Source organism: Coregonus clupeaformis, chromosome 23 (assembly GCF_020615455.1).
Source record: "Coregonus clupeaformis isolate EN_2021a chromosome 23, ASM2061545v1, whole genome shotgun sequence".
NCBI lineage: Eukaryota > Metazoa > Chordata > Actinopteri > Salmoniformes > Salmonidae > Coregonus > Coregonus clupeaformis.
In genome coordinates this window covers 28438584-28460333 of record NC_059214.1, presented here as the reverse complement: position 1 = coordinate 28460333, position 21750 = coordinate 28438584, and the positions used below count along the sequence as shown (strand labels likewise).

At 41.5% G+C, this 21750-nt stretch overlaps 1 protein-coding gene across 2 annotated transcripts in view; it reads left to right on the top strand.

Annotated features, from left to right (window-relative positions):
* Positions 1-21750, top strand: part of LOC121537033 (diacylglycerol kinase beta) — a 160999-nt gene that overhangs the window by 31348 nt on the left and 107901 nt on the right. The window contains exons 3-4 of one of the 2 annotated variants that reach the window (XM_041844775.2): positions 12198-12274; positions 21114-21134. In XM_041844775.2, coding sequence (XP_041700709.1) covers positions 12198-12274; positions 21114-21134 — 98 coding nt within the window. The remainder of the gene's footprint in view (positions 1-12197; positions 12275-21113; positions 21135-21750) is intronic. The other variant, XM_041844776.2, reaches the window with a different exon arrangement.

Genomic DNA, 21750 nt, shown 5'->3' with positions numbered 1-21750 from the left:
AGTTTTCCCTGCACAATAGGATCAATGGAATAGTCCTAAAAGTGCAAACTAAATCAAGCTCATGCATTTGACCCAGGCTGATACCTGTGATACCCTTAGGTAACCAGCCTGAGAGTCAATTGCCAGGTTGTGCAAGGAGTAGGGATGGACATTTGAAATCATTTCACTATTCGAATAATATGCAGGTTTTTTTAGGGGATATCCGAATAGTTGAAGTACATGTGTTTGAAAAAAAATACGTTGTTTATACTGGGGCACTTGCTTCCTGTGCAGCCTGCGCGACACGGGGGAGACAGCTTGCTATTGCTACAGCGGGGCAGGGGGAGGGGGAGGCAGAGGGTTAGGCTATTTCTCTGCGCTCCCCGTTCTTGTCTACAACAACTCCATTCAGACTAAACAACAGCCTACCTGTCAGTTGCTCGTTGTAGCCTACTCCTTCTCATTTAGCTAACTTAATTATGTAATTTTAATTCCAATTTGCATTGATTAGGCCGACAATAACAACAACCTACACGCGTGAAACCTGAATATCATAAAAACTACATTCAAAAGTGTGTTTTATCAAATTAAGAATTTGAAATGTCATGGTATATTCTTGTGTGTAGCAATGTCACATTTGATTGAATTATTTTATATAAAAAATTATACTCTCGCAAGTAATCGAATACTAACGTCCGTTCGGATATTTGAATATTCTAATAACCGTGTCCTTCCCGAGTAAGGAGGCCAAAGCAATGCACCTCCCCCTTCAAAGCCTCACTTCCTACCCATCATTTGCCTAGGTAGTTTGACATAGGCTATTGTTTTTCTTTGTGCTTGAAGTTAAGTGATTCATGCAAACTTGTATTTTCCCCTCTCCATTGACTATTTCTAGCATTGCACTATTTTGCTTGTTTTTTCCTCTGTTGAGGTGACTCATCCGTATCAGTAGCCTTCCCACCACAGACATTTGTTAGTCAAAAGAGAATCCATCACTAGTCTGGATTTCCCTGTAATAGATGAACATTCATTTTTCACTTCCTTACAGCCTATTGAGCTGATACACAGCCACACAACAACTAAATAGATTGTGGTGTCTGAGAGAAACATAGTTTTACTATCTGAGGATTCCTCTATGCATAGACCTCCCTAAAAACACAATGCTTACATTCCCTGGACATATACAGTACATCTGTTGGCTAGGGATATACTCAAGTGTTGAGTGAGCTTGTCATTGAAACAGAAATTGATTAAACACAAAGTCTAATACATAAACGGTTATGTGTTAGATTACGTCACCTCTAGTAAGGACAAATTGTTATTGCCAATCTTTCCCTTGTTCACCTGTGTAATTTATTGACAGCCACGGCTAAAAATACTACTCCTGGCTCTTTCTTTCTCATCCTCTCTATTCAGAAAAATGTGTTTGTGTAGCTGCTTTGAGGGATTTTTGGTTTATTTCATTTTCTGTAATTTGGATCCATAACATAGCCTATATGGCGGTCCAGATGAGATCAGAGGTAAGCGGTACTGTACGCGGCTCCATATGTGGCGCAATGATCTAAGGTACTGCATTGCAGTGCTAGCTGTGCCACTAGAGATCCTGGTTCGAGTCCAGGCTCTGTCGCAGCCGGCCGCGACCGGGAGACCCATGGGCGGCGCACAATTGGTCCAGCTTCGTCCAAGGTAGGGGAGGGTTTGGCCGGCAGGGATGTGGGTTTGTTTCCCACGGGGGGCCAGTATAAAAAATAAAATAAAAACATTGAAAGGTAAATACTCAGTAGGTACATTTGTGTGGATGCTAAACATCACCCAGCATTTATTCACTGGTGTGACCCCCCCACCGCAGCCCACGCAATGCAGGAGGCCCCATGAGCTCTGAGGGCCCCTCTATGAGGTAAAACGATCCCTGCTCTTCCATTCACATTCTAAGGCCTGTTTTCTGCCCCTGATGGAGGCAGCCAGTCAATAGCAGTGTGTACTATTATATTAAGTCTATGACTGTGAATAGCAGAAGTGAGATAACAAGTGACAAAGAAAGTGTTGTTCATTGTAATCGGGGGGGGGGCTGAACCTCCCCCTCACTAGGGCTTGTTTATTTTGACGCTGCTGTGCTAATGAGAGGAGGATATTTGACATCTATTTACGCTGGGTTGCTAATGGGCCCTCAGTCACATGTACTGGAGCACCTAGACCCGTGGTGATGGAGATGTGTCTGGGACCTACTATGCTGGTGGTGGGTGGATGGATGGGTGGATGGCAGTGTCTGTGTTTGTGATACTGTACAGCAGATCTGAGTTAAAAAAGTATTTGGTTTTTCTTTCAAATACTTGGAGTGTTTGAGCCTGCCTTGAGTGACCAGGTAGGTGGGATTTGCACTTTTGGGACTATTCCATTGTTTCCATTGCGCCAGACAAGCTCAATCAAGTGCATATTAAGTATTTGAAAGAATACAAGTACTATTTGAACACAGGTCTGGTCTGTTGGATGGATGACCGTGTCTGTGTTTGTATTACTATACACATGACGTGTCTGTTTCCAATATGGGTTAATAAAGGAGAGTTATAATGTGTGAGGTGAAAGGTTAGTGTCCATTACAAAGCCATGTGTCAGTTCAATGAGCCCAGCTGCACTACACTGAAAAGCTAGCTTCGTCCCAAATGGCACCCTATTCCCCCACAGGAGTCTAGTCAAAAGTACTGAACTATATTGAGAATAGGGTGCCATTTGAGATGCAACCGCTCTTTTACTCAGTGGTCTGGTCTTATCTTCCCCTTGCTTTACGTACGAATTGGCTCAGTGCTGTTATTCTCTTCTATAAAGAATGAATAAAGGAAATGAAGGCAAAGGAATGTTGATGACCTACGATGGTGATTTACTGTTAACCTTCTAGCTGTTGGCTGTGATTCTTCAGTCCCCACTGCATTTAGCCTACTGGCTTCTGTTCTGTTCTGCTGTGATTCAATGAGCGTCTGCATTACATTTACATCAAAATGTTGGTCATTCAGTAGATGCTCTTATCCAGAGTTGTAGTGACAACAAACAAAACAAATTAAACTAGCTGCAGCTACAGTCTAGTTAGCTGTCTGCTCTGGTTAATCGATGCTGTTATGGTAAATGGACTGGACTTACTGTAGCATGTTATCTCAGTTCATGACCTATTGTTAGTTCATTCAGCAAGCGTGGGAAACCCTGGCTTAGGGCCCCGCGGCCGACCAACACTTTTTTCGTATACATATTATTTTAAGGTGCAACTTCTACATTTTATTGTGCATTAAGTTTTTCTCCTGTTCTCCAGTCACTCAATTTGCCAATGTCAGCTAAAAACACTTTGATTGGTAAGTTAGTCTAGTCAGCTGGGTCATTCCAACAATTCAGTGCCTTTTGAGGTGTGACTTCGTGGAAAGATTTGAGATCACCTGATTTTAACATTCTGTCATAAAGAGCACATGTTCAACTTAATAAAAAACTTGTTCTCCCATCTTACTATAGGAAGTGCCAAATAAAATAACAGGGTTGACGATTTAATCTTAAATCGGCCATAAATCCCCTTGTGACATGGGAAATGAAAGCTTGTTGTGTGCAACGAGGAGCAATTGAATGCAAGCTTAATTTTTTATTTTTTATTGTTAAAACATTTCTAGCCTGTCTATCTATGTTATGCTCGACTCACTCAGTTTTCCACCACAAAACACCAGAAAATTGCCAAAAAGAGTAGAACCACACTATGATTTGACTATTAGATGTTCAATATTTATTTTTATAAAAATGTTTTATTAATAGTTTCACCTCATTAAAATGAGAGTTCAGTTCACGTAACAGGGTTGACCTTAATGACCTTACATGAAATAAATAATTATCTTCAGAAATGACTGTCAAAGCAACAAAATAACTAGGGCTTTACAATGATGGTGAAAACTTGGAGAAATGTTGTGGTTAAGTGGGTTTAAATATTCCTGGAAGTCTCAGAGGGTGCACAGATGAACATGTCAAAATGCTGAATTTGTGCACTTTTGGAAGTCTTTATCATATAAAATAATCGGATTTATTAAATTCTCCATGTGGTCTGTATTCTAATAAAATCAAATGTTATTTGTCATATGCGCCGAATACAACAGGTGTAGACCTTACAGTGAAATGCTTACTTACAAGCAGTTTAAAGAACTATAAGTGTTAAGTAAACAATAGATAAGTAAAAAAATAAAAACAGTAAAAATAACAGTAGCGAGGCTATATACAGGGGGTACCGGTACAGAGTCAATGTGCAGGGGCACCGGTAATTGAGGTAATATGTAGATATAGTTAAAGTGACTATGCATAGATAATAAGCAGAGAGTAGCAGCAGCGTAAAAGAGGGGGTGCGGGGTGGGGGCAATGCAAATAGTCCGGGTAGCCATTTCATTAGCTGTTCAGGAGTCTTATTTACATTTTAGTCATTTAGCAGACGCTCTTATCCAGAGCGACTTACAGTTAGTGAGTGCATAATTATTTTTTTTCATACTGGCCCCCCGTGGGAATCGAACCCACAACCCTGGCGTAGCAAACGCCATGCTCTACCAACTGAGCTACATCCCTGCTGGCCATTCCCTCCCCTACCCTGGACGACGCTGGGCCAATTGTGCGCCGCCCCATGGGTCTCCCGGTCACGGCCAGCTATGACAGAGCCTGGATTCGAACCAGGATCTCTAGTGGCACAGCTAGCACTGCGATGCAGTGCCTTAGACCACTGCACCACTCGGGAGAATATGGCTTGTGGGTAGAAGCTGTTAAGAAGCCTTTTGGACCTAGACTTGGCACTCCGGTACTGCTTGCCGTGCGGTAGCAGAGAGAACAGTCTATGACTACGGTGGCTGGAGTCTTTGACAATTTTTAGGGCCTTCCACTGACACCGCCTGGTATAGAGTTCATGGATGGCAGGAAGCTTGGCCACAGTGATGTACTGGGCCATAAGCACTACCCTCTGTAGTGCCTTGCGGTCGGAGGCCGAGCAGTTGCCATACCAGGCAGTGATGCAACCAGTCAGGATGCTCTTGATGGTGCAGCTGTATAACTTTTTGAGGATCTGAGGACCCATGCCAAATCTTTTCAGTCTCCTGGTGGGGGAATAGGCTTTGTCGTGCCCTCTTCACGACTGTCTTGGTGAATAGCCCTCTATTAAAGGTAATTTCATTGAATTGGCGGGCTTTTAAAATTCAATATTTGATGCACAATTTTACAATATTTAAAATATCAAAGGGACACAAAAGGCATTCATTTTGTGGAACGACCCAGCAATTTAAACTTGTAGTAATCATGGTTGAATTACCGACCAGGCACGCAGGGCACGTGCCCAGGGGCCCTGACCTCCAGGGGGCCCCCATTGATTTAGTTAATCACTCTCACTCAGATATATTACCATTGCATAAGTCATGGCAAAATGTGTATAATTGCAGGAAATAAGCTTGAAAACTGCAAAAATGTATCTCAACCCCATGGCAAAATGAATAGAATTGCATGAAATTAGTTATAATATTACCAATCTTCTCTCCTTCCCATAGCAGAATGTGTAGAACTGCAGGAAATTCACTCAAAAAATTTAACTTAGTGCTAACAAAAGGGTAGGGCCGGCTCTGGTCTTCTCAGTAAGGCGTCAACATGCTTCCCATCCAAAACAGTTTGGAACAGTTCGTACACATATTATGACGACATTTTGTGACGTTTTTGTTCATTTTGGTCTTCGGCAAGGTTTTTTTTCGGTTGTTCGTGCACCCAAAAAAATTCTCGAGACAAGCTGAAGTTCAGTAGCCGAAGTCTACACCCCTTCGTCGGTGATCGGTCAACTGTAGGGGTGACTTGAGTTTCTTCTTCTCCCGAAACTCAGTGTGGATTCAACATGGCAAACAACAACAACGATAACTTCGAGCATCGCTTGGCCGAGGAGATACAGAAGTGAGCAAGACAGAAAGCAACATGCCGTCCTCACCAGAGGAAGAGGTATGTTGTAGTATTTTCTATTGTAGTCGAGGAAAAGAGTAGCAATGTTTGCTAACAATAGCTAGCCAGCTGGCGCTAGCTACTTGGCTGGCTAGCTAGCCTAGCAGCATATTCTAAAGGTATTTACAACTTTTTGATCAAACACAATTCTGTCAGAGAAAGAAAAGCATAAGCTTCCCACATTGGTAACACTGAAGTCAAAGTTCGGTAGCAAGGTTCAGCTAGCTAAAATGTTGCAAAAGTTTAAGCAGTGTTGAGTAGCTAGGCCAGGCCTATTCAACCCTGCTCAAACGTTTGCATCTTTATAGTCTGGCTCGGTTAATTATATTTGATATGTTTTTCATTGATAGTTTAGGATGGTTTGGATGTGTCCTAAATAACCCTCTGATTTCTTTTTTTCCAGGCACAAACACCAGTGAATGGAGACCGCACCAGGTTTTGTTCTCTGCACCCAAGCACTGGCTGTTCACTGGCCCTCTGCGCTGACTGGTCATCGGCCCCCAGCCCATCTCCCACACTGAGCTGCAGTGCAGAATGGGAAACCATCTCCATGCAGGACCTGGGAAGCTCTATTCTGGGCCCACCTCCAAGACCTACTCCACTGGCTTGGTCCTCACCAATGCCGCAGAGGAGCAGCAGTAGTAGCAGGGGTGTGAAAAGAAGGGAGAAAAGAGCTGCAGACTAGCCCTTGACACATCTCTCACAAAGGCATTGCAAATGATTGAAGACAGATCTCAAGGTCTGGAGAACGTCATGCACCAAGCCACCAGACTCTCCTCCTTTACTCTGATCCCCTTTTCTCTCTTCTGTTGTCCTCTTTCCTCCTCTCCTCACTATGCACACTGCTCTCCACTCCTCTCATTTCCCCCCTCTTCTCATCCTCTACACAGGGCCCTGGCACCTATAGCTGATTTCATGGATGAACTATCACCAAAACTCCGGGAGGAATTCGATCACCAGCTGCATGAGTTTGTGCATGACTTCAAGAAGGGGACCCAATGACTGGGACCACAGTGAAATTAACAACTTGTTCTGATGTTGTCTCAGGAATCAGACACTAGACACTTTCATTTTATTCTATACAACACTTTTGTTGTTTACATGTCTGTTTTTCACAGACAGATTTGTACTATTGTACAAATAATTGCAATTATTGTCTGACTTTAATTATAGTATATTTCATTGACACGTGTTGTTTACATGTCTGTTCTTAGCAGATACTTTTGTATTGTTGTTTACTTTGAAATATTTGCATAATAAAGGTTTATTTTTGTGTGCTAAAAAGCTCTGTTTCTTCATCTCAATACAAGATGTTTCAATGCATTCTATTTGAACATCCAGTGCTGACAACGTTGAGAAGAGCTGTGTGCCACAGACATTACAGGATTTGTTCTACTTGTGGTGTAGTTACCATGTCTTCCTGCCATGGCACACGTCCAGATGGGGAGAGGAAGAAGTCCCTGAGCTTGTTTCTTGTTTCACTTACAAGCCGTGTCACCCTGGCACAAAATAGTCTCCTGGGCTCTTGGAGATTGTTGTCCCCTGCCACAATCAGTTTTCCACTCTCCAGGTTGGCAGTTACCAGAAGGGAGGGGCGTGTCAACAAAAGCGGGAGGCATGTATTGCGAACCGAACGAGTGTGCTCACATACTCCCTTAAAAGACCTTGGAAGACGAGAAAGAAGCAGAAATAGTACTGTTTGTCCATCTTGAGATGCCGTAACCAGTATACACCTCCTCAAAATAGTCAGAATTAATCTAAGATAACTCAAGAAATCTGTCATTTAATTTAGACTTTTTTGTCAAGGAGCAATTTTACATTGAACTAATAAGATGTTTGGTGCAGTATTTCAAGTCAAAACATTTGCATGTAAACGATTTGTCTGTCGTTGAACACTTCACTGAAGAATCCCTACTGTTGGCCAATCACCGATGAAGGGGTGTAGACTTCGGCTTGCCTCGAGAAAAACTAACAAAAAAACCTTCACAAAATGTCGTCATAATATATGCAACTACGAGCACTTCCATGTCTTCAGGGTCAATTTTTTGAATTTTATAAAAAAAAATTTAATCTTTATATGTTAAGTTCACACTACAATCACCTCTGATTTTTTTTAACACCTCTATCAAGTATTTTAGCTACTTTTCAGATGCATTTTATACCTCAATTTCACAGTTTTGCCCTTGTCCCTGACCCAGGCTTTTGAGCTTCTACTATGTTTTTCTATGAGAAAACATTAATAATTACACATTATATAATGTTATCTACTAGAGAAAGAGTCAATTAAATAAAATCTATATAAATATTTATTGTGAGTATGCCCTTTTATATTGTAATTTACACAAAAAATACCCGTCCTTTGGTTGTGGTGTCATTTCCACCACTGAGGGCAAATTCCTCATTAATAAAGTTTTGTCAAGAGACTTAACTTAGTTACCATGGAAACGTATTGCGACACTGAAGCACATGGCTACAGCAGACAGTTGTTCCAGATGTGATGTCCAGAATTTGAAGAAAAATCTAGGTAAATATTGCTTGTGTAGAGAATTTTTATCGTCAGTAATTTCCAAACAGGCTATAATTTCTTTACCTTGTGGTAGAAGTTTGAAAAAAAATGTATATTTTATGTATTTAGTGTAAACTATATGCTAGCTATAATACCAGCCAAAGCATGCTAAGCAGTCTGTCATTTTTCTCCAAAAACAATAGAAGCGTCATTTCCATCAGTCATTTCCATCACAAATTTAACTGTGGTGGAAATGACAAAAAATCCATTATGTTATTACTTTTTAAACTTTTTAAACTTTAGGCTTATTTAATCATGTTTTACATTTATTTAATCTAGAAAATACTCCAAGGTGTGCACAAGTTGAAAACTTAAGTAGCACTTTTCTTTGTGCTGTTTTATGTGGTATCTTCTAAAAACAGAGGTCACAGACATAGAAACAAAATAAAACATGTTCCTATACGATACCAGGAACATCTGCAAAAAGACGGAGAGATACTGGAAGAAAAAAGAGAAGGGAGAAGTGAAATCTATCTCTGAGCTTACAAAGCGAGAACAAAGAAGCAAGAGAAGACAATGGAAATGCAACCAACGGAATAGAAGACATACTTTAAAGAGAACAGTTGCAATGGAGACCTACCTATCAGGCAACACACCACCTTAGTCACCAGATGACTTGCAGCCAGAACATGAGGCCAACATACCTGCCCCTGATGCACGCTCTGATACCCCTTCCTCATCTGCAACAGGTATGAGAAGTCGAATACTTGCTGGAAGGAAAAAGGTTGGAAGAGGTTGCTCAAAAACATACAGAGATCTTTGCATGACAAAATGTCAAACTTGATAAAGCTTTACGGAAAGCTGAGAAATACTAAAAAAATATATGATCAACTGAAGAAGAAAATGGAGAGATTCCACAAAGACAAACACAAAACAGCAAATGAAGGGAACTCCGAAGAACTTGAAGGATTTTATTGTTTCAAAATACCATCATTGCAGAGTTAAAGCATAAGTATCAAAAAATGCGCAGTGCCAAGGACAAACAAGTGGCTTCAAAAATGCTCAGAGGCAACATCCTGAGAAAGTATGGCCTGGTCAAAGGGCAAATGAAAACAGGCTAACAAGTCTTCAATACTCCAGGAAAAAAGCAGTGTAACATAATTAGCACAGCCACAGAAGAGAAAATCACTACATTCTATGAACGTGATGTGAACAGGAGAGCAACAACAGGGAAAAAGGACACACTAACAAGAAACAAGAACAAAAAGCAGAAGCACTTCTTGAATGGCACAATTCAGAACCTTTAACATAATTTTAAGAGGGAATATTCAGAGATTAAAATGTCCTACTGTGAATTCTGCAAAAGACATCCTTCCAGGATAGGGACACATGCCTCTGCAAAACTCATGCCAACCTCCAGATCATGGCGGACAAACTACAGTATCACAAAGTGATCAGCTGCAGGAACATTGAGAACCTTATTGAGTCTTTGTGCTGTGAGAACCTGAAGAAAGAGTGCATGTACACAGAGTGCTCCCTTTGCCAAGCAAAATAGCTTAAAACATCTGACTTTGATGCTGGTGAGCAGACATGGTGGTTTGAGTGGAAAAACAAAGCTGAAGAGAGAGAGAAGAAAAACAGAGGGAAACATGGAGAAGTTCACTGTACATTTGACAGTAAAAGAAAAGGTGTGTGGCACACTGCAGATTCTACTGGAGGACTTATCCAAAGGATTGAAAGAGAAGTTTGGGAAACACGTCTACAACATTCGACACCAATACTCCAAACTGAGAGAATTAAAAGAGTATCTGCGGAAAGAGGAGATCATCGTGCATATTGACTTTGCAGAGAACTATCTGTGTAAATACACCAGTGAAATTCAGGCAGTTCACTTTGGTGATTCTCACAAGCAGGTGACCCTCCACACCTGTGTTGGATATACCACAACATTTAATGATAAAGTTTCACTTTGCTCACTGAGCTCTGCAATCTGGGCCCATCTCTCAAAAACATTGGCCTACTTCCTTGAGCTCTGCCCATCGGCTACTTTTGGAATCTTACTTTGTCTTAAATTAATTAAATGTTTTTAACAATGGTTGTTTGCAATAAAATATTGTTTTCATATGTTTTTTCACATAAATGTAATTTCCGCCACACCTTGTCATTTCCACCACATCCATATTTTTTTAGGTAAATTAGTATATTATGTATAATTTACATTGATTGTTTTAGATAGGGAAATCATATGGTTGTTATCATAATCTCACAAGAAGGTTGGGTGGAAATATCTTATTTTTTATGATAAATCAATGTTTTCAGCTGTCACAAAGGCAAGTTTATACATTCAGGTGTTGTGTTGAATTATTAATATTAGGGAAACCTTAATCACTTAAAATAATATGCAATACAAGTTAATGTACAAATGTATAAGAAATGTGTTATAAATTAATTGTATGATATTTCATTTTCAACTAAAAAGTAAGTTTAATGATGGGATGGAAATTAAATTTGTCTATGGCTGTCTGAGAAAAATGACAAAAATATATACATTCCTGAATAGTACGATCGCAGCCATTATCAGATATTATTTCTAGACAAATCTAAGACAATTATAATACTGGTAAAATGGTGTTTCAATAAGTTTTAATTTCTGAAAGCTTGCAGGGCCAAAGTTTGCGAAGTTGCAGAATCACCCATGCGCGAACTGTTCTGAACCTATTCGGATAGGAAGCATGCGGACGCCGTTAAGTGAACTCACCTGGTTAGATAAGGGTTAACACTGCATTCCCTGCATCCCTGCCTTGCCTCAGTATGACACCTCCTGTAGCCTCTTTAATCCCAGGGAGAGATTAGCATCTCTGGGTGTAAAACACTATTGCCCATGGCCTGGAGGAAGTGTGAGGCCCAACTCCAGAGATGATTCCGTATATTTTAAGGTAATTTGCACTAGAGAGAGGAGAGAGAGTGGAGTGATTATCCAACCTATTATATTTCTATGGTCTATATTTATTGAATCTGAGTGTGACGAGGTATGAAAGAAAGAGTCAGGCGCAGTCCAGAGTTTAATCCGTTTGCATAAATCAAACGCCCAAAGCGTCAAACGAAACTGTACAAGGGAAAACATCCACCTTGGCAATAACACCGAGAAATGTAGCTCAACCGAGGTACACGCTCTCACAACAAAACAATCACTCACAAAGACAAGGGGAACAGAGGGAACACTTATACACATACTAATTAGGGGAATGAGCACCAGGTGTGTGTGATTGACAAGACATGACAAGTGGAGTGATGAGAATGGGATCGGCAGTAGCTAGTACTCCGGTGACAACGAACGCCGAAGCCTGCCCAAACCAGGAGGGGGGGCAGCCTCGGCGGAAGTCGTGGCACTGAGATTATTTAATATGCTATTTCTTGTATTCGAAAGAGGAGAGAGAATGGGGTGTCCAGTCTAACTCCACAGAGATTATTCATTCAGATAATGTTTGAGGGGTTTTTCTATTCCAAACAAATTTCCTGGCTTAATTAGTCTATTTGTTTAAATAATTAGCTAAACTTATTTTCACCTCTGTGAAATGTTTGCCTCATGATCTAACCAGATGGTCCTCTCAGATACAGCTTGGGCCCAAAAGACAATCAGCACATCCAGCAGCACTTTACCTCTAAATAATACGCCTGGTGCCAAAATGACTAAATGATGAGGTTTATAAAGCCTCTCTCATCCCTGTCTCTTTCTCAGATTCCACCAAGAAGCTCAAGGATGTTCTGGAGGAGTTTCACGGTGAAGGAGTCCTCTCCAAGTACAATCCTGAGCAGGTACAGTACGTCACTGCCTCAACCCTTCCCTCCCTTACACCGCTCCTCTCTTCTCTTCTCCTTTCTCCTCCATTTCCTTCCTCTCCTCTCCCTTCCTCTCCTCCCTGTCCTTATCCTCTCCTCCCCTCCTCTCTTTTCCTCCCCTACCCTTCCTGAGTGAGATCATCATTATTTATGTTGTTAAGACCCTGGCAATCCCCTGACTCAGTCTCTGCTCCATCACTGATATGCTTAGTCATCCGCTTCGTTTAGACGGTAGTAAGGTGAGCAACACTTTCTCCCTCCCTCGCCCTCACCATCAACATCCGTCTGACGCCCTTTAACCTCGACGTGATGACAGAGGGCCGACAAGTTATGTCACCATGGTGACAAGGACAGGTGGCTGACATTTTATTATGGTCTGTCTGAATGGGTCAGCGCTCCACCCCCCCTCCCCCTCCTCCTCTCCCGGCCCAAGTGCACCCCCTCTTCCTCCTTATAACTGCAGCATTGTGATATGAGTAACAGCCTCACAGCGGCTGGTTGGCGCCATCAGAGCCCTGTTGGATTCAGACATCATGTGGCCTGTGGTGTGATCACCAAAGCCAGCAAGTGCAGGCGCCGAGCTGGTGGTATTTTCTGCACTGTGTGGCAAGGAGCGAGGTGACTTTACCCACTGGGCACAAACTGGTTGAATCAATGTTGTTTCAAAATAATTTGTTAACGTATTGTGACATGGAATCTACGTGGAAAATATATTGGATTTGAAAAAAGTCATCAACATAAACTTTTGTTTTGAGGGTAAAATATCAACCACAGGATTAAGTCATCATGGTAACCACTTTTTAACATAGACAAACCTTATACAAAATATGTTGAATTTATAACTTTGAAACAACGTCAAATTTTCAACATAATATTCACTATAAGAAAAAAAACTATAGGCAGGGCAGCACTTCCTGCTGGGGAGTTGATCTATCTCAGTTGATCTATGGCCGGCAGGGATGTAGCTCAGTTGGTAGAGCATGGCGTTTGCAACGCCAGGGTTGTGGGTTCCTTTCCCACGGGGGTATAAAAAATTAATTAATAAATAATAATAATGTATGCACTCACTAACTGTAAGTCGCTCTGGAAAAGAGCGTCTGCTAAATGACTAAAATGTAATGTAAATGTATCTACAGCTATTAATTCAGTCTACCATTCAGGGTTTTACCCAAGCACAGCCCTGCTTAGCTTTTATATTTGTCATTGACTACTACCAATGTGCTATTGTGAGAATGATTGTCGAGAAATCTCCACTTAATAGATTCACTGTTGCTATCGAAGTAGGTTCAACAAAGCAAATGAAATGTAACCATACTTTAGCAATCCTATATAATCAATGATGCTATATAGGCCTATATAGCATTTGTGAAGTCATCAACAGCTATTGTTTAAATTCAGCCCAGGATTCAACAAAAAATAGACAATACATATAGGACTAGAGTTTAAAGCTTTGGTTGATTTTAAAATGGAATCTACAAGTTAATAATAAATATGTTGGATTCACGTCTCCATCTCAACCAAAAATAAAAGTTGAAGAACAGGATTAAATCAAATCAAACTGTATTTAAAGTGCATTTAAAGTTTGATTTTATTTAGTCCTATTCGTTACCAAGCAGAAGATATATCTCCTTCAAAAGTTGATATTTGGTTGCATTGACAACCAAACACAATTCAATATCACTTTTGCAATACGGTAAATACCCTATTAACTTGTCCACAAGTTAACAAATGATATGTTGGATTCACGTCTCCATCTCAACCAAAACTAAAAGTTAAAGAATAGGATTAAGCCAGTGGCTCAGATGGAAATATCCAAGCAGTTGATACATCTCCTTTACAGTGCATTCAGAAAGTATTCAGACCCCTGGACTTTTTCCACATTTTGTTACGTTACAGACTTATTCTAAAATTGATTTAATATTTTTTTCCCTCATCATTACACACAATACCCCATAATGACAAAGCAAAAACAGATTTTTAGACATTTTTTAAAATCTATTAAAAATTTAACATGGAAATATCACATTTCCATAAATTGGCAGCGATTATAGCCTCGAATGACGCTACAAGCTTGGCACACCTGTATTTAGGGATTTTCTCCCATCCATCTCTGCAGATCCTCTCAAGCTCTGTCAGGTTGGATGAGGAGCGTCGCTGCACAGCTATTTTCAGGTCTCTCCAGAGATGTTAGATCGGGTTCAAGTCCGGGCTCTGGCTGGGCCACTCAAGGACATTCAGAGACTTGTCCCGAAGCCACTCCTGCGTTGTCTTGGCTGTGTGCTTAGGGTCGTTGTCCTGTTGGAAGATGAACCTTTGACCTAGTCTGAGGTCCTGAGCGCTCTGGAGCAGGTTTTCATCAAGGATCTCCGTTCATCTTTCCCTCGATCCTGACTAGTCTCCCAGTCCCTGCCGCTGAAAAACATTCCCACAGCATGATGCTGCCACCACCATGCTTCACCTTAGGGATGGTGCCAGATTTCCTCCAGGTGTAACACTTGGCATTCAAGCCAAAGAGTTCAATCTTGGTTTCATCAGACCAGAGAATCTTATTTCTCATGGTCTGAGAGTCCTTTAGGTGTATTTTGGCAAACTCCAAGCAGGCTGTCATGTGCCTTTTACTGAGGAGAGGCTTCCGTCTGGCCACTCTGCCATAAAGGCCTGATTGGTGGAGTGCTGCAGAGATGGTTGTCCTTCTGGAAGGTTCTCCCATCTCCACAGAGGAACTTTGGAGCTCTGTCACAGAGTGACCATGAGCTTCTTGGTCACCTCCCTGACCAAGGCCCTTGTCCCCCGATTGCTCAGTTTGGCCGGGCAGGCAGCTCTTGGTGGTTCAAATCTTCTTCCATTTAAGAATGATGGAGGCCACTGTGTTCTTGGGGACCTTCAATGCTACATACATTTTTGGTACCCTTCCCCAGATCTGTGCCTCAACACAATCCTGTCTTGGAGCTCTACGGACAATTAATTCGACCTCATGGCTTAGTTTTTGCTCTGACATGCACTGTCAACTGTGGGACCTTATATAGACAGGTGTGTGCCTTTCCAAATCATGTCCAATCAATTTAATTTACCACAGGTGGACTCCAATCAAGTTGTAGAAACATCTCAAGGGTGATCAATGGAAACAGAATGCACCTGAGCTCAAATTCGAGTCTCATAGCAAAGGGTCTGAATACTTATGTAAATGTTAAGGTACTTCTGTTTATTATTTTTAATAAATGTGCCTCAAAAATGTTAACCTGTTTTCACTTTGTCATTTTGAGGTATTGTGTGTAGATTGATGAGGGGAAAAAAATAATTTTATTAGTTTTAAAATAAGGCTGTAACGTAACAAAATGTGGAAAAAGTCAAGGGGTCTGAATACTTCCCGAATGCACAGTAAATTATGATTTTTGGTTGAGTTGTCAACCAAACACAATTCAATATTACTTTTGTAAGACAGTAAATAGCCTAATGTTAAGGCTATCTTACAAACTACTGTAACAGTATTTACTCAAACTTAAAATGAGTAACACATCCATGGCCACATTTTGAGGTTACTGTAACAATAAATGTCTTATGTAATCATAGAAAGCGTGCATGTTCAGGGTCGCAGGTCTGTGGAGATCTTCACAATTGCTGTAATAATCTGCACAGAATCTCAAACGGCATTGATCAAACGGCATTAATGTAATCTCAACTAACTGCAATCCAGGTCATTTGGTTGTGCTATTAGATCAAGCACAGTGATAACACATTAAGTTGCTGTATAAATAAACAAAAGATCTGACATTGTGTTCCCATTTTAACTTTGGTGTTCTTTTAAATGGTTGAAAGTGCAGTGCTTACAAATTTAGGTGAGAACTAAACCAAAAATCAGACATTTATTTTCCATTGGAATTTGGTTGTGCTTTTAGATAGTTGAAAGCTTAGTGATAACATATTGGGAATTCAACAAACTTTTGGCTGTCTTTTTGAGTGGGTGAAAATAGGTTGGAATCTCATTGATAAAATGTATGCACGCATGACTGTAAGTCGCTTTGGAAAAAAGCGTCTGCTAAATGGCATATTATTAATATTTATTATTATCAATGTATCTACCAAATATTACCCAATTCTCCACATTGAAATGACATGGTGTGCCCAGTGCCCAGTGGGTTGTGCTCGTGTCATCAATTAGTCGTGCTCTTGGTGACTCATCAATCCTCGCCTGTCCTGGAAGCTGCCCTAAACGCCAGTGACACACCATCAGTGGCCTCACCTCCCCTTACCTCTGACCGCCTCATACTGTATTTCTCTATGATTGATGAGCGATAAGGCGGACAGGGGACTGTAAATGAAAGGGTGGAGGGGTTTCCACACACACATACACACACACACAAACACACAGACACACACACATCCCACAGCAGGCACTGAAGCAGGTAACGTCAATCAGATGGAGTCTAATTTATGACTGGGTCATTCAGTTGAGCTCATCTGGCTGTGAGACTGTCATCCCTGAGGATCTATGTCACTTTAGTGACCGAGGACCCGAGGAGTAACAAGAACAAGTGTTACGTTAATATGTATTGAGAGAACAGGCAGGGTTGAGAGCCAGGGTTTGCTGTGCTGCCGTGGTGTGGTGGTTTGACTTGTGCTCTGGTGACAGGTCTATCCTGGAGTTTTTTTATGCAACATTCTGCAGTTTTTACTTCTTTCTCATGGCTTTCTTGGCTCAGATAGTATGGCGTCTCCTCCTTATCCTTACCCTTTACCCCTATCATAACGTCTCTCTGTCAAGACTGCATGTGCTCTCCCATTTTAACCATAAATATATCCGAAGGGCGAGTATGATGCCACACCTAGCTCGCGTGGGCACATTTTCTTTTACCCTGTTGTTGTGTTGGCATGGGTTCCAGAATGGATTTGATTGATTTCTCGAGGCCATCAATGCTAACAGGGAGATGGAGACAGCTTGATGGAGACCTTCCAGAAATGCCTATCAAATCCATCTGGGTGCTCTTATTGCAGACAAGCATGTCTGTCTCACGATATATGACCTTATTGCTCTATCTTATTAGTTTTATCGATATGTTTTTGGAATGTGTGTGCATGTTTGTGTGTGCTTTTTTCTCAATCTGCTGTTACATGATGCAAAGTAAAGTTTTTCATGGTTCGGGCTAGGCCCCTTAGCTCCAGTGAAGGGAAATCTTAACACTATACAGCATACAATTACATTCTAGACGATTCTGTGCTTTCAACTTTGTGGCAACAGTTTGGGGAAGGCCCTTTCCTGTTTCAGCATGACAATGCCCCCGTGCACAAAGCGAGGTCCATACAGAAATGGTTTGTCTAGATCGGTGTGGAAGAACTTGACTGGCCTGCAGAGAGCCCTGACCTCAACCCTATTGAAAACCTTTGGGATGAATTGGAACGCCGACTGTGAGCCAGGCCTAATCGCCCAACATCAGTGCCCGACCTCACTAGTGCTCTTGTGGCTGAATGGTAACAAGTGCCCATTCCAACATCTAGTGGAAAGCCTTCACAGAAGAGTGGAGGCTGTTATAGCAGCAAAGGGGGGACCAACTCCATATTAATGCCCATGATTTTGGAATGAGATGTTCGACAAGCAGGTGTCCACATACTGTTGGTAATGTAGTGTATCTAAAAGGCTTGATTCTGTAGACATACTGTACTTGAGGCACTGTTCAGATAGGAGAGAAAGGCCAGTGCCAGTTGCACACTGCAACATCACCCATTTTGAAACTATTTAAACAAACTTAATTGTTTAAAACCTGGACAATTTCTTGTCATTTTATGAGGTATGTCTTACCTTGTTCCAACCATAGGAATGTTAAGGGGATTATTTTATAAACACTTCTTCATATGCCATTGAAACCAGTATTTATCTTATGTTCTGAACTTTCTTTCGTTGTCCAGCAGCCAAAGACACACTCCTAGTCATATTAATAACCCATGCTTGTTGTTGCGTCTTTAGAGCTTCCCTCTTTCTAAATTTCTGAAGGATATTTTCATCTCTGTCATTATGAAACCGCTCACATTTGCGGTACACCTTTGAGAACAGTGTTTTCCCGCTAATTGCATTTTGGAACATTCGTTATTATAGCCTACTGCCGTTGCACATTGCTGCACTTCTAATGTGAAGAAATAGCCTAATAGTTTATCAACATTTAAGCTAAACGTTCTGATCTGTTGCATCAGCCTCATTGGTTTTAAACTGTTGTTTTTATGTACAGGGACTGTATTAATTTGGGATCTATCGCATCCCACAACTGTCCCAGAGTATGTTTGGAATATTTAATTTAATAGAATAGGTCAACTTTTGTACTATTGGGGATAGTAGATTGAGATAGGCTAGTGCTTTTGCTGGTCGTTACTCATCTTGTTGGTTGACGAAAAGTAAATGTGGACAGTTCTTCTAACATCTTCAATATGCTCCTCGGAATTCGTTAAGAAGGACATCAGCCATGTGAGTGATAGGTGCTTCGGATCACGGCGATTGGCAGCCAGGAGAAGGGAATTATAATTATTAAATTTAGGCCGTAAGGCATAAAAAAATGTGCGGCCATTACGGCCACACAAGGGTGCCCCCGGGAAATTTGAGGCCTGGTCTTATGACTTTGGGGTTAGAAGCTGTTCTCGGTCTCATCGTCGTCTGTGATCAGGCCTACCACCGTCATGTCGTCAGCAAACTTAATGATGGTGTTGGAGTCGTGCGCAGCCACTATATAAGCAGTGGGACGGATGCTGCCGTGGCGAATATACAGTGGGGAAAAAAAGTATTTAGTCAGCCACCAATTGTGCAAGTTCTCCCACTTAAAAAGATGAGAGAGGCCTGTAATTTTCATCATAGGTACACGTCAACTATGACAGACAAAATGAGAAAAAAAATCCAGAAAATCACATTGTAGGATTTTTAATGAATTTATTTGCAAATTATGGTGGAAAATAAGTATTTGGTCAATAACAAAAGTTTCTCAATACTTTGTTATATACCCTTTGTTGGCAATGACACAGGTGAAACGTTTTCTGTAAATCTTCACAAGGTTTTCACACACTGTTGCTGGTATTTTGGCCCATTCCTCCATGCAGATCTCCTCTAGAGCAGTGATGTTTTGGGGCTGTCGCTGGGCAACACGGACTTTCAACTCCCTCCAAAGATTTTCTATGGGGTTGAGATCTGGAGACTGGCTAGGCCACTCCAGGACCTTGAAATGCTTCTTACGAAGCCACTCCTTCGTTGCCCGGGCGGTGTGTTTGGGATCATTGTCATGCTGAAAGACCCAGCCACGTTTCATCTTCAATGCCCTTGCTGATGGAAGGAGGTTTTCACTCAAAATCTCATGATACATGGCCCCATTCATTCTTTCCTTTACACGGATCAGTCGTCCTGGTCGCTTTGCAGAAAAACAGCCCCAAAGCATGATGTTTCCACCCCCATGCTTCACAGTAGGTATGGTGTTCTTTGGATGCAACTCAGCATTCTTTGTCCTCCAAACACGACGAGTTGAGTTTTTACCAAAAAGTTCTATTTTGGTTTCATCTGACCATATGACATTCTCCCAATCCTCTTCTGGATCATCCAAATGCACTCTAGCAAACTTCAGACGGGCCTGGACATGTACTGGCTTAAGCAGGGGGACACGTCTGGCACTGCAGGATTTGAGTCCCTGGCGGCGTAGTGTGTTACTGATGGTAGGCTTTGTTACTTTGGTCCCAGCTCTCTGCAGGTCATTCACTAGGTCCCCCGTGTGGTTCTGGGATTTTTGGTCACCGTTCTTGTGATCATTTTGACCCCACGGGGTGAGATCTTGCGTGGAGCCCCAGATCGAGGGAGATTATCAGTGGTCTTGTATGTCTTCCATTTCCTAATAATTGCTCCCACAGTTGATTTCTTCAAACCAAGCTGCTTACCTATTGCAGATTCAGTCTTCCCAGCCTGGTGCAGGCCTACAATTTTGTTTCTGGTGTCCTTTGACAGCTCTTTGTTCTTGGCCATAGTGGAGTTTGGAGTGTGACTGTTTGAGGTTGTGGACAGGTGTCTTTTATACTGATAAGTTCAAACAGGTGCCATTAATACAGGTAACGAGTGGAGGACAGAGGAGCCCCTTAAAGAAGAAGTTACAGGTCTGTGAGAGTCAGAAATCTTGCTTGTTTGTAGGTGACCAAATACTTATTTTCCACCATAATTTGCAAATAAATTCATTAAAAATCCTACAATGTGATTTTCTGGATTTTTTTTCCTCAATTTGTCTGTCATAGTTGACGTGTACCTATGATGAAAATTACAGGCCTCTCTCATCTTTTTAAGTGGGAGAACATGCACAATTGGTGGCTGACTAAATACTTTTTTTCCCCACTGTATACAGTGCATATACAGTGTTTTGTGGAGGTGTACATAGTGAAAGGTATTACACTGGTACTGGCATACTGTAGGTAGTACACTGATACAAAGGGTTGATAGTTAACCTGAATAGATGCATTATGTCCCACAAACTTGCCATTGGCACAGCATAGCTTGTTTGACGTTTGTGTCTTGAAAGATGAATGCATAGCACATACAAGTTTTAATTAATTTTATACATTTTTGGTGTTAACTATGGCGGATATTGTCAGTAAAAAGTCCAAAGATTGGATGTTTGCACGCATGTGTGTGTGTTAAGGGAATGAGGACTAGCTTCCAAAAGAGCCGCGGGGCAGTAAGAGTGGTGTGGCCTCACCCCTGGCTAATCCTAACTCTAACTGCTTCCACACCCTTTACTACTGCTGCCAGACCGCTATAAAGTAACCCCATGTCTCCTTCTTACCTCTCCCTGTTCCCTCTGTCAAACAGAAGCAAGACGTTCTCAACCAAGTAAGCCACACCCGCTGCTGGGGGTCTGCATGATCTGTGGTTTCTGAGTATACAGACTGCATGTAACATACTTAACCCTATATCATCAGAGGCACCAAGGCAAAGGTCAAAGGTTAGGGGTCAGAAACCTGTGGTTTCAGTGTCTAACACTACAGAATGCATGTAATATACAGTACATAACCCTATCCCATCAGACACCTATAGCATGATGTACTACATTACCCATAATGCTCTCACCCAGAGGTCAAATGGGTCAGGTGCAGTGCTTCAGTCTGCCAGCTATGTGTCTTTGTGACGCTCAACTTACCAACATGTAACAACAGTGTTTCCATAACGGAGGAATGTTGATGTGCCGTTTTTTCTCTTTCTTTTTCATTTGTTTTTCAACCGCAAGGCTAATGGCACTGATCACTGTGTGAATGCCAGTTCAGACAACCTCATGCTGTTTCTGTAAAGGTATCTGCCCTGAGTAATCTCTGTCAATTATTTTACTGTGTCTGCCTGCTGATAAAGTGACTCAGGATTGTTTCTGTGTACTGTCTGTATGCCTTTTACATTTTTAAAGTTTATACTAATATTACACTTTTAAAGGCTGGCTAAAACCACAGCCAGCGCA